Source organism: Carassius gibelio, chromosome B20 (assembly GCF_023724105.1).
Source record: "Carassius gibelio isolate Cgi1373 ecotype wild population from Czech Republic chromosome B20, carGib1.2-hapl.c, whole genome shotgun sequence".
In the NCBI taxonomy this organism is placed as follows: Eukaryota; Metazoa; Chordata; class Actinopteri; order Cypriniformes; family Cyprinidae; genus Carassius; species Carassius gibelio.
The window spans coordinates 722,885-734,563 of record NC_068415.1 but is presented as its reverse complement, the minus strand read 5'-3'; the positions used below and the strand labels follow the sequence as shown (position 1 = coordinate 734,563).

Below are 11,679 nucleotides of genomic sequence, written 5' to 3'. Positions count from 1 at the left end.
TACACGTGTTCTTGTTCAATATGACTCACAATGTGTCATGACGGAAAAGGCAGCGAAATACCTGCAGCAAATATTGAAGAATTGTGGAAATGGAATATATTTTGGTGCGTACGCTTTAAAAACTATACAGGTTTTATAAAGGTATAGTTAAGATTTTAACACCTTTTTACAACCAAAGAAATGAAGATTTAAGGGATAAATTAAAGGGAACACAAATTGTCCAGTCAATTTTCAGAGCAAATGTCTACAAGATTCTTAAATCAAGAGACATTTACTGGAGATGCAAAATGAACATAAGACTTGTTTTCAATTCAACAAAGTAAACTGAGTTCATGATCAAAACAATGTTGTTTAGATATTTGTACTGAAAATCAAGACGGAAATACTGAGGAAGATGTTTTTTTTTTTTTTGTAGTTCATGCAACATTTAATGCCACAACATTATGAATTTAAGGCTTTCTGCTCTGATTCAATAGCTTTTATATGCTTTAATTTGTGGAAGAGCGAATTAAGAGAGAATCCAACAAAAGGAAAATTCAGAAACAGGATCGTACTAATTTCTCACAAAACGCTTTTATTCAGAGGCCAAGAAATCACATCGCCTCTTGCTGGACTTGTTCATAACATAGACATATGTCCTTTCTAATGAGAGTTTAATCTTCTGATAAATGTTATAATATGTAGATCAGCACTGACGATGTTGAGGAATCTCAGAAGACATCTGCTGTAAATGCTCAGTTATTCCTTCAGGTATTACGCAGAAACACCTACAAATCACACAGAAGCTCCTTATGATCAATGCGTTCCTGCAGAGACGCAGCGGGCTGAAGATGATGTGTTTGATCAAGCAGAAGGTCTGAGAGTGAAAGCCCAAAGCACTAGACGTTATTTTTAGAAGTGTTAATCCTCGTGTTCCTCAGGAGCAGCGAGTTCTTCTGTTTGTTCAAAGGAAGGTGATGAAAGAAGAGATGAAACTTCGCAAATGCTTTACGATCCTCAAGATACACACCTTTTTTTTCTTTCAAGAGATATCACCATGTCTCGAGTTCAGGTCATTTTGATCTGGTTATGTATGGAGCACCATTAGTGTCAAAAACACTTTTTGTGAAATTATCTACGAAGGTATGTTGGTGTCAAAAACATTTACTTATATACACACTTATCAGACTGCAAATGAATGAATATGTACTTCTATTGACAAACCACTACAGGATGAATAACTTATCATTTTTATCCAGTAAACGAGTTAATTTTAGAATACTTTTAGGAGTAATATTTAGGTATAATATGTACGTAGATTTTCATAAATGTGGACTGTTTTTGAGCAATCATAAGGTTAGAATTCAAAGAAATTTAATTAAATTCCATTTCAATGAAGTTAATACTGGTAATTCACTGATTATATGTTCTTAGAAATTTTATACAGTGATAAAAATGGTTTTAGGTCAGTTATTTCAATCTTTTTCTGTATCGAGTCTGTCTCAGTGTGTTGTTTCTTCATGTGACTCCAGACAGACTGATGATGATCAGATCACATAATATCACTGCATTATAATTAATGGCCAAATGAATGTCTGGAAATTGATATTTCTCAGTCCATTTGATTCTAATTAAGTTAAAATTCTAAGAATGTTTTGCTATCATTCCCATTAAGTTATAAAAGCATTATTTCTTAATGTTTTCTGAATCTTCCAAATGTTCTTCTTGGTTGTATGAATGTTAAGTGAACATTATTTGTAAAGACTTTTGCAAACATTAAAGGAACATTACATTTTGAAATGAGAATTAACATTGAACATCTAGTTAAAAGGGTTAAAAAATGTTGTATAAATGTTTTTGTGCTAACGTTTGGTGAACACTATTAAAGGTTACATGCGTAAATCCCCAGCTGACAAAAATACGTTCTTAGAATGCTTTGCTAATGTTCCCATTATGTTATGAAAACATTATTTACATTATTAAACATCATTAGTTTGTTAGTTTAAATCATTATTTTTTATTTTTTCTTGGCAACGTTTAATTGAACTTGCAAACATTGTGGAAAAAGTTATTTTTAAATGTTCTCTGGATGTTTTGGAGAAGTAATATTTAAAAAGCATGAAAATTTCAGGAAAAAAGTTCCACGAACGATGTATAGTTAATGTTTTTGTGTTTTGATGACCAGATAACTCAAACTTTATTATTTTCTCTAAAGTGCGAGAGAAAGACTCATTAGACTCAATCTTGCTGAATTAATTATTCATGAGGACAGACAGTAATTCGACAGCAGGATGCTCAAACCTGCCCAGAGAAATAAACGAAGAATCATAATATGAGCACTAAGCAACTCCAAGCACATGTGCATTATTAATGGAAGTTAATGAATGGTTAATATTGAATGTGATTACTCTTCAAATGCAAAGCAAGAGAAAGCGAAACACTGCAGCGGATCAATAAAAGCACACAATCCATGTGATCAGAAACTCAGTCCTGATCTTCTGCATCATGACCTTTGACCCCGAGTTTCAGCATCAGATAGAAAACAAGAAAAATCTAATAAATCGTTGCACAGGATGCTTTCAGCTCTATTACATCCAAACCAATAATAACAGACTGACATCATGCGTCTAATACTGAATCAGAGGATGCTGGGAAATTTCTAATAATAACTGCATGTGTGTTTACTGCTGTGGTAAATCACTCTGATGCTGTGTCTCGGATGCCTTTGTAAAGTTTCTGGCTCTTCATGGTGTCATGTTTCTTTGGGAATGCACTGCGCTGCTGTATTCACTCCGAAATAATCCCCGATGATCACATGACTGCAGAGTATAATCTACCCCGAGACAATAAAGCTTGGTGGCTTGATTTGAAGTGCTCTCAGGTAAACAGTTCCTGTCAGTTTTCTGTGCTCCATCACTCGTTCCTAACGCTCATCAGTGGATCTGATCTGATCTGACGTCTCCGAGGGATCTGCTGCATGTCTCCGTTACCTTGGCAACACACTCCTGCATCTAAACTGCAGCAGAGACACAGAAGCGAGCTCACATCAGATGCACCACTGCCAAATATTAACATGAGAAACATTAATAATGCATCTGCAGACATCAATATCCCTGTGGAGAACACCATTCCCAAATCAACCGTCAACTGAGATCAGCAGCAAAACAACTGCACATTCACAGTGAATGGGTGCCGTCAGAACGAGAGTCTGATAAAAACATCCCAATAATCCACAGCACTCCAGTCCATCAGTGAACATCTGGAGAAGACAAAACCTGAAACACATCCAGCATTAAGATGATTTTAACTCAAACACACAGAGTCTATAATCCATAATAACACTTCCTCCAGTGAAAAAGTGCATCTGCTGTCGTCTCTCACATTTTTGTTTAAACGCTGCTTGATCTGTGCAGATTTCTCTCCTGATTCAGACCAGAACACGTCTTCACTGGAGGAAGTGTTATTATAGATTATAGACTCTATGTGTTTGAGTTAAAATCATCTTAATGCTGGATGTGTTTCAGGTTTTGTCTTCTCCAGATGTTCACTGATGGACTGGAGTGCTGTGGATTATTGGGATGTTTTATCAGACTCTCATTCTGACGGCACCCATTCACTGCAGAGCATCCACGGATGAGACACTGATGCAATGCTGCATTTCTCCAAACCTGATGAAGAAACAAACTCATCCTGATCTTGGATGAACTGAGGGTGAACACATTTACAGCAAATGTTTTAGATGAACTATTCCTTTAAAATGCAGTAAAATTAGTTTACAAATAGCCCCACGTTGTCAATCATGAAAAAATGGGATGCAAGTTATATCAAGTCTTATATTCATGACCTTCCAGATCCACCGCTTCATCATACAAACATCCATTAAACGAGTCTCTGTCTGAATGAACTGATTTGTTATCTGTCTATTAGTTATCATGAATGCAAATGAGTATATAAACCTGCAATAACTGCAGCAAGCACACCTCTACTGAGGTTAAAAGTGTGTGTGTGAGAGACAGAGTGTGTGTGTGTGTGTGTGTGTGTGTGTGTGTGAGAGAGAGAGAGTGTGTGAGAGACAGAGTGTGTGTGTGTGTGTGTGAGAGAGACAGAGAGAGAGTGTGTGTGTGTGTGTGTGAGAGAGAGACGGAGTGTGTGTGAGAGTGTGTGTGTGAGAGAGAGAGAGTGTGTGAGGCAGAGTGTGTGTGTGTGTGTGAGAGAGACGGAGAGAGTGTGTGTGTGTGAGAGAGAGAGAGAGAGAGAGAGTGTGTGTGAGAGTGTGTGTGTGTGTGAGAGAGACGGAGTGTGTGAGAGACAGAGTGTGTGTGTGTGTGTGTGAGAGACGGAGAGAGAGTGTGTGTGTGTGTGTTTGTGTGAGGCAAGAGAGAGAGAGTGTGTGTGTGTGTGTGAGGCAAGAGAGAGTGTGTGTGTGTGTGCATCACTGAACGTGAAGCAGCTGTGGAGTCTTCATGAACTCGGAGCTCATTAAAGCAGAGTATCTGGAGAATCAGAGTCCTTCATACTCTCCTCAAGAACCAGACAGACATTAAAACAGCATTAATGCATCTGATGATGAACTGGACTGACCGGACACTGAACCAGACACTAGTTCATCAGCTCGGTCTAGTGCCCTCCTGCAGTATCTGTAACATCTGACCATCATTCATCAGATCTCACGATCACACACACACACACACACACTTCATCTGTGGGCTAACATCCAGACAACTAGACTTAAATAACCACTGGACTATATTTTATAAGAAAATATTTACATTTTTCTACTTCAAAAAAAAAAATCACATTTAATTGAATGCATTTCTATGTAATTATTTGTGAAATTTACAGCAATTTCAAACTGAAAATTTTTACAAAAAAGAGAGAAAAAAGAGATAAAAAAAAAAGCTGGATTGAAATAAATTGTCAAAAATTTAAACATGTTAAAGCTGAAATACTGAAATCAAAATGTATAGAAAATATTTGAAACTTGAAATATAAAGGTTATAAATACTAATAAACACCATAATAGTATTTAAATAACACTAAAGTCTGTCAGATTTCATTCCATGTCAGTATGATTCCAGGAAAGCCTCTTTAATAACAGTTTACTGAAATACAGGTGAGGTGTGAATATTAACAGAAGACCTTTAACATACGATCAAACAAGGAGGAAAGAGTTAACGGTGAGGTTTACTGCCGCTCCGCAGCGTCCAGCCGATCGTTCATGCTCCGTCACGACCGAAGAAAACATCTCATGATCACGAGCCTCAGAACAAGTGCACAATGTGCACACTCGGACACACAGAGCATTAAAGCTATAAGAAGAGGCAGCAGGAACACTGGAGAAGAGGGATGTTCTGGTGTGGTCTCTGGTAAAAGCGTGGTGAAGATGACTCGAGCAGTGTGAGGTTCACTGGGTGTTTTTGGCTTTGGCGTGTGTCAGGATGTGTGATTTGAGGTTGGTGGACTGAGCAAACTTTTTATTGCATCCGTCGAACGGGCAAACGTACGGCCGGTCCCCGGTGTGAATCCGGACGTGTGTCCGAAGGTTAAAGTCCAGAGAGAAGCGCTTCCCACAGCCCTCGAACGTGCACTAGACGGAGAGGAGCACAGCACGATTAGAGACGCTCTCCAACAGACGATCCTCTGATCGAAACGGTAAAACACTGGAAACATGCTACAGTAGAAACTACAGACTGTTTTAGACACGACATGTCATTTTACTGTAGTGTACCGTTTTTGGAAGTGAAAAAAGAATGTATATTTACAGTGAATAACCGTAAAATGAATTTCCCAGAATTCCCTGCATTACATTTCAAATTTGATGTTTTCTTGTTGAAATAACGGTATATTCTATTTTTTTGGCTGTAAATGAGACCGTATGTGTGTGACCTGGCCGTACCTGGAAGGGTTTCTCTCCGGTGTGCACCAGCTGATGCCGCTTGAGTTTGGAGCTCTCCACGAAGGCTTTCCCGCACTCGGCGCACACGTGAACCCGCGGACCGTGCGTGTGCAGGTGCTTCCTCATCGCTGAATTATCCCTGAACATCTTACTGCAGCCCTGCAGAACAATCAGAAGTCAGTTAGAATATATAACATAATACATATCACACACAGATTTCGATCAAAGTTTTCTAAACAACTGACCATGATTACAGATGTGATGTTAATTTAAGGTTACTACTTCTGATATGAAACAAGATCTCAGGACTCAAATGTGAACTGCTCTTTAAAGAAACTGAAGCGGCTCCTGATCAGGGCGAAGCACGTAATATCTGTGTTCTGATTGGTCAGATCACCTGTCAATCAAGCGATTTACGTTTTAGACACTATATTGACAGTTTTTGCTCGATTTTAACAACAACAATCATTTCAAACACAGTCAGTGCTGCTCTGTGTCTCTGAGCAACATGCCGGTGATTCGTTCCTGAATGATTCGTTTAAATGATTCAGTTCAATCAAAATGAATCACTTGTGAACAGTGACTTGCTGCCACCTACTGGTGGTTTTAATTCCACATGTATAGTATCTATTCAACATTTTATGATTAATATATCAAAACAGTATTTCTGCATTTGTAACTACAGGTTAAATGCATTCATGTCCTGCACTAAACAGTGTGTAAACGCATCTAAATCCACTTCAGACGCAGCTTCTGTGTTTCCTCTGCAGTGAAAGATGAACTTCCTTGATACTGATTTCATTTGGTAGCAGCACAGTATCACTCTCAGCATAATATAATCTAATTATCATTATCGATGAAATCCAAGGAAATAGAGAGAGTATTTTTTGTGAGTATGGCGCACTCCTAACACGTCCGGATGAACACACTCACTTTGTGCGGACAGGCTATCGTCCGAGGAGCGTCGTCCTCCTTGATCTTCCTCGGCTTCATTCTACATCAACACAAGCACAGCACAGATCAGTTACCCAGCATGCTCTGCGCACGCCAGAGGACATTCAGATCACCCCAGACACTGTCCAGTGACCGATAACAAGCCCTCAGGAGTGAGATTCGGTCTAAGACTCACCGGACGGGACTGCGAACAAAACCTGCTCCGCTGGGACTGAAGGGGCTGAGAAATAAAACAACTAACAGTGAACATCTGCTCCAACCACACAGCACTGAACATCATCAACACAAGGATATCTCTACAGGAAGTACAGTGACACTAACATGGAGTCCACATGATCCCTCTCACACACACACACACACGTGCACGCACGCACACACACACACACGCACACAGGTTACTAAACATACTTACATTAAAACACTCATTCATTTCCATCAGATAGTTGTGGGACCATTAGAGAAATATCTTCATTTGCTTTTATCTGAATCAATGACTGAGTTGTTAAAGTTTTATGAATTAAATTGATTAGACATGCTTTTTGATTACTTGTTTTAATTTAACCATTAAAATACAGGCCAGACAGAAAATAACAATACAAAAATGAATTTAAGAAAAAAAAAAATTAAATTAAACATTACATTTTGTTTTGTCAAATTGTATACGTTTCATAATTTAAATTAAATTAATTTGGCCTGCTTTGATTACTAACATTAAATGTAAACATTTCCACAGTCAGTATGATCTCTAAATGTAAACATGTATCAGCGATGCTTTGATCTTTCAACAGTTTGCTATAAACTATTAATAAACAAATAACAAACAAACGCTTGAATATGTCTGAGCCAAACAAACGGTTAGATATGAACATCTTTCCCTGCGTCTTCGGATCACACCGCACAGATCACACCTGATGTTTCACACTGCAGTCAAAGCAGATAGTTCAGCTTCCTTTAGTTCAGCTTCTCAGAAAACAAGACTTCAGATCTCCATTCTGATATGATTTCATGATTTATCTGGCCATTAATAAACATTAATGATGTCTCGCAAGCATTTTAAATGTCTTTAAATGGAGAAGGGAATGTTTTCCACAAGTCTGTCTCTTGAGAAGGAAGCTGAACATAACGGTTCACTGTGGAGCTACGGTTTAACCAATCAGACACCATGCTGCACAACAGAACTGAATTAATTAATAATCACAAGAAAAATAGCTTGGTTGCATGATATTCCTTAAGAATGATATTATTGTTACTTCTTTAAGAATTGCATTGTAGTATACCGTAGTAATATATCCAGTGATGATTATTATTATAGTTTCAGCAGTATTTGACAGCAGTCTTTCTGAAATGAATCTGCATAAAGCTGAAGTGCATGTGTTCATGTCCTCATATAGAGACGCAGGTCACGTGTGTATCAGACACACACACACACACACACACACACACACTTCTGAGCACTGACTGGCTGCTGTAACATTTATTTCTGCTGTGTGATAGGATTAACATTACTTTGATATCATTTATCAACTGACATTAATTTAGGCTGTTTACTAGTGACACTACAGAAGACCAGTGTTAGTGACCAGCTCCAGTGATGTGTGTGACGCGATCAACCCAAATTCAAACCCGCCTTTTGCCAAACGTTTCTCCCCCTCCCTTTCAAATCTCAGCTACACCAGTGTCCTGCAGCACAGACGTATATCTGTAGTAATAGACAATACATTGATCTCTCTTTTATGACAAAAATCATTAGGATATTAAGTAAAGATCATGTTCATGAAGACATTTAGTAAATCTCCTACAGTAAATATATCAAAACGTAATGTTTGATTAGTAATATGCATTGCTAAAGAACTTCATCTGAACAACTTTAAAGATGATTTTCTCAATATTTAGATGTTTTTGCTCCCTCAGATTCCAGATTTTCTAATAGTTGCATGAATCAACGGAAAGCTTCAGATGATGAGATTTGAAAAGGGAGGAAAAAAAAGTTTGTCAAAAGGAACACCTGAAGAGCTGTGTGTTTGACCTCTGACCCTGAAGTACACACCTACTGGCTCTATGGGGTAATGGGGCAGTAAAGGTGACCTCTGACCTGGCGAACTCCGCCAGCTGCTTGGGGTCCGACAGGTCGATTCCGGGGATCCCTCCGGGCGGGAGCTTCTTTCCCGTCATATACTCGGAGAAATCGGGAGGAGAGTCCTCCTCGATGACCTGCTCCTCCACCACCGTCTCATGATCCACGTCCTTCTTATCATCTGAGACAGAAAGGAAAGACTTCTGTCATTAATTACTCCTCCTCATGTCTTTCCAAACCTTTATTTATCTTCAGAACAAATGAAGATGTTTTTGATGCAATCCGAGAGCTCTCTGACCCCCACAGACCGCAAGAATAATACCACGATCAAGTGTTAAAACAATGAGGACATCGTTAAAATAATCCATGTGATACTGATTAGTATATATGTAAACTAACTATGAGGCAATAATAATTTCTTAAATAAAATATCCAAATCAAGAAATTACATGATTGTATTGAACAACACTGTTAAAATCTGATCAAATGAAGCTGCAAAGGTATATTTTCATTCTTTGATTCGTTCTCATATTAATTATTGTCTGACAAGTTGGTCTAATACACATGGTTTAGCTCCTCCTCCTCGAGTTGGTTTTATTTAAATCTATTAAAACAGAGCACCTTGTTCGGTCAAGCTGTTTTTCCATTCAGATCACATCAGTGGAATTCAATACAACCCGTTAATTAGAGAATCCACATCAATTAAGTATCATTTTGAGAAATGGCTTCTTCCTTTCAGGACCTTTTCAAAAATCCCGGCAAATTTGTTCAGCCAATCATATCGTTTTATGCAGATGACGTCATTACTCTGAGTTGTTTACAAAACAGCCCCGCGATGTCCTCGCTGTTTTAACGCTTGGTAATATTATTGCTGACTGTTGAGGCTCAGAGACCGAGAGCTCTCGGAATGCATCAACTATATCCTCTGTGTTCCGGAGACGAACGAAGGTCTTACGGGTTTGGAACAACATGAGAATGAGTAATTAATGTTCCAAATGCACGTAACAAAACAAGATTCCAGCGACGAGTTCAAACAACAGTCAATCAAATATCACAGCCAATCAGAAGCGTGTGGGCGGGTCTCTGGATATGATCATATTAAACATTTTAACATAACTGTACATCACCTTACTAAATGAGTGACTGATACCATATTTGTTGTGGGATATGCTTGTTGGTTCGCAGTTTTAACATGTTTTAATTTATTTTTAACATCTGCGGTAACTTACACTATCTGTTGTTGCTTTCAAACTCACATTAAACACTTTTAGCCCTGAATAAAGCACACAATCAGTTCCTGAGATTATCACTGTCAGAGTTTGTATGTTATTGTGCTGTAGCGGAAATAGAAACCGTTTCTAAAATAGAAATTTAGCATGTCGCCGTCGCGGTTAGTTGGGACAAAAACTCCGATTGCCATTTAAGTCGCGTCGCGGTTAACGTTAGTTAGGACAACAACAGTGACAGAGGCTTAACTAAAAATAAACAAGCGTCACACCTTGACGAGTATTTAAATCCAAACTGGTGTGCGATCGCTTCCCTCTGAAGCCAAAATTCAAAATCCGTGTTTATAACGGTTTTTAACGGTCACTCTAGTCTCGCGGCCTACACGCGGGCAGCCGCAGCGCTCTCGCGCCTAATCCAATCCGCCGCGCCGTCGCCATCTTTCCAGGGCCGCCATACTGGACTCGGGAACATGGCGGCGCCCATAGACAGTCCAAAACATGGCCTCCGTTCAAAACATAAACAGTGCGAAGAGCCGCAGAGAGGACCGAGCGCGGAGGGGACAACGCCCTGCCTGCCGAGGCACTCCACGGGAAACGAGACTCACCCGAAGACCACATCGTGACGGAGAACTCGCCCTCCAGAGTCTTGATCTGGACCTGCTTCTGCTCCCATTTCCTCCCGCAGGCCTCCGCCGCGCTCAGGTAGCTCTTCTTGCCCGCTCTCTTGCCCCCGGACGCCGCTCTCTTCCCCAGCCGCCCCGCGGAGCTCTTGCCCGCGACTGTCAGCAGCGTCTGCCCGATGTAGTGCTCCTCGGTGGGCACCGGGATGAGGATCCGCTCCTCGAAGTCGTCTTCACCGCGGAGCTCCGACTCGTCTCCGCCGACCACCTCCTCGCGGGTCTGGACCAGGATCACCTCCCGGGGGTCGTCTGTGAGCAGCGGCTGCAGCGCGATCATGGGCTGCTCGTCTCCGATCACCGTAGTCTCGATGGTCTCTACCTCGATCTCGTGCAGCTCCACGATCTCCGCGGGCATCTCCGAGCCGTCCGCCTCGATGTACAGCGTCTCGCCGGATGCCATGTTCCTCGAGTCCGCTGTCTGTGGCGTTCAACCCTCGCTCGCGACGCGCTGTCTCACACACGCTCCGATAACACAAATAACGCTCCACTCCAGGGTTGCCAAGTTTCCCCGACAAAACTCGACCAATTGCTGCTCAAAATATGGGGATAAAATGCAGGTTTTCTGGCGAGGTTCCCCTCGTACAGTTCCTATCGCAGGGTTTTAACAGTTATGTTCAACACCAACGCTTCGAAGCTTGCATCGAGAAACAACACTGTAGAGGAGCTCGATTTGTTTTGACAAACACACGTGATCTATGACGTCCTACGCTTCGTTCGCTTGAAAGCCACGTGACTGCTTCAGAATCTGGTTCAAACAAGAGACCCTTCTCGGTTCAAACGAAGCGAAGGCGTTATTCATTTTATGACCACTAGATGGCCACAGAACAAACCGTGTTCTGATACAATTGTGTTGAACGCTTCACTTTGCGT

General features: G+C 40.4%; 1 protein-coding gene across 4 annotated transcripts; it reads right to left on the bottom strand.

The window, feature by feature from the left end:
- Positions 1-5,051: 5,051 nt before the first annotated feature.
- On the bottom strand, positions 5,052-11,679 carry LOC127984081 (transcriptional repressor protein YY1). Of its 4 annotated transcripts, none has more exons than XM_052586553.1 (6): positions 10,735-11,679; positions 8,877-9,084; positions 7,005-7,049; positions 6,809-6,869; positions 5,876-6,034; positions 5,052-5,566 (listed from the first exon to the last, which is right to left on the bottom strand). In XM_052586553.1, the coding sequence occupies exons 1-6, from the start codon at positions 11,207-11,209 to the stop codon at positions 5,384-5,386; spliced, it is 1,131 nt and encodes a 376-aa protein (XP_052442513.1). In that variant the 5' UTR covers positions 11,210-11,679; the 3' UTR covers positions 5,052-5,383. The 4 variants fall into 4 exon arrangements, with proteins under 4 accessions (XP_052442513.1, XP_052442514.1, XP_052442515.1 ...); XM_052586554.1 differs by having other exon boundaries at positions 8,922-9,084; positions 10,735-11,676; XM_052586555.1 differs by lacking the exon at positions 7,005-7,049 and having other exon boundaries at positions 10,735-11,676.

Bases quoted from the DNA above. Each gene is read 5' to 3' on its own strand.
- LOC127984081 (XM_052586553.1), bottom strand. From the start codon at position 11,209: ATGGCATCCGGCGAGACGCTGTACATCGAGGCGGACGGCTCGGAGATG. The intron at 9,085-10,734 runs GTGAGTCTCGTT...TTTCTGTCTCAG, and splicing joins CGTCACGATGTGGTCTTCGG to ATGATAAGAAGGACGTGGAT. The intron at 5,567-5,875 runs GTACGGCCAGGT...CTCTCCGTCTAG, and splicing joins CCGGAGAGAAACCCTTCCAG to TGCACGTTCGAGGGCTGTGG.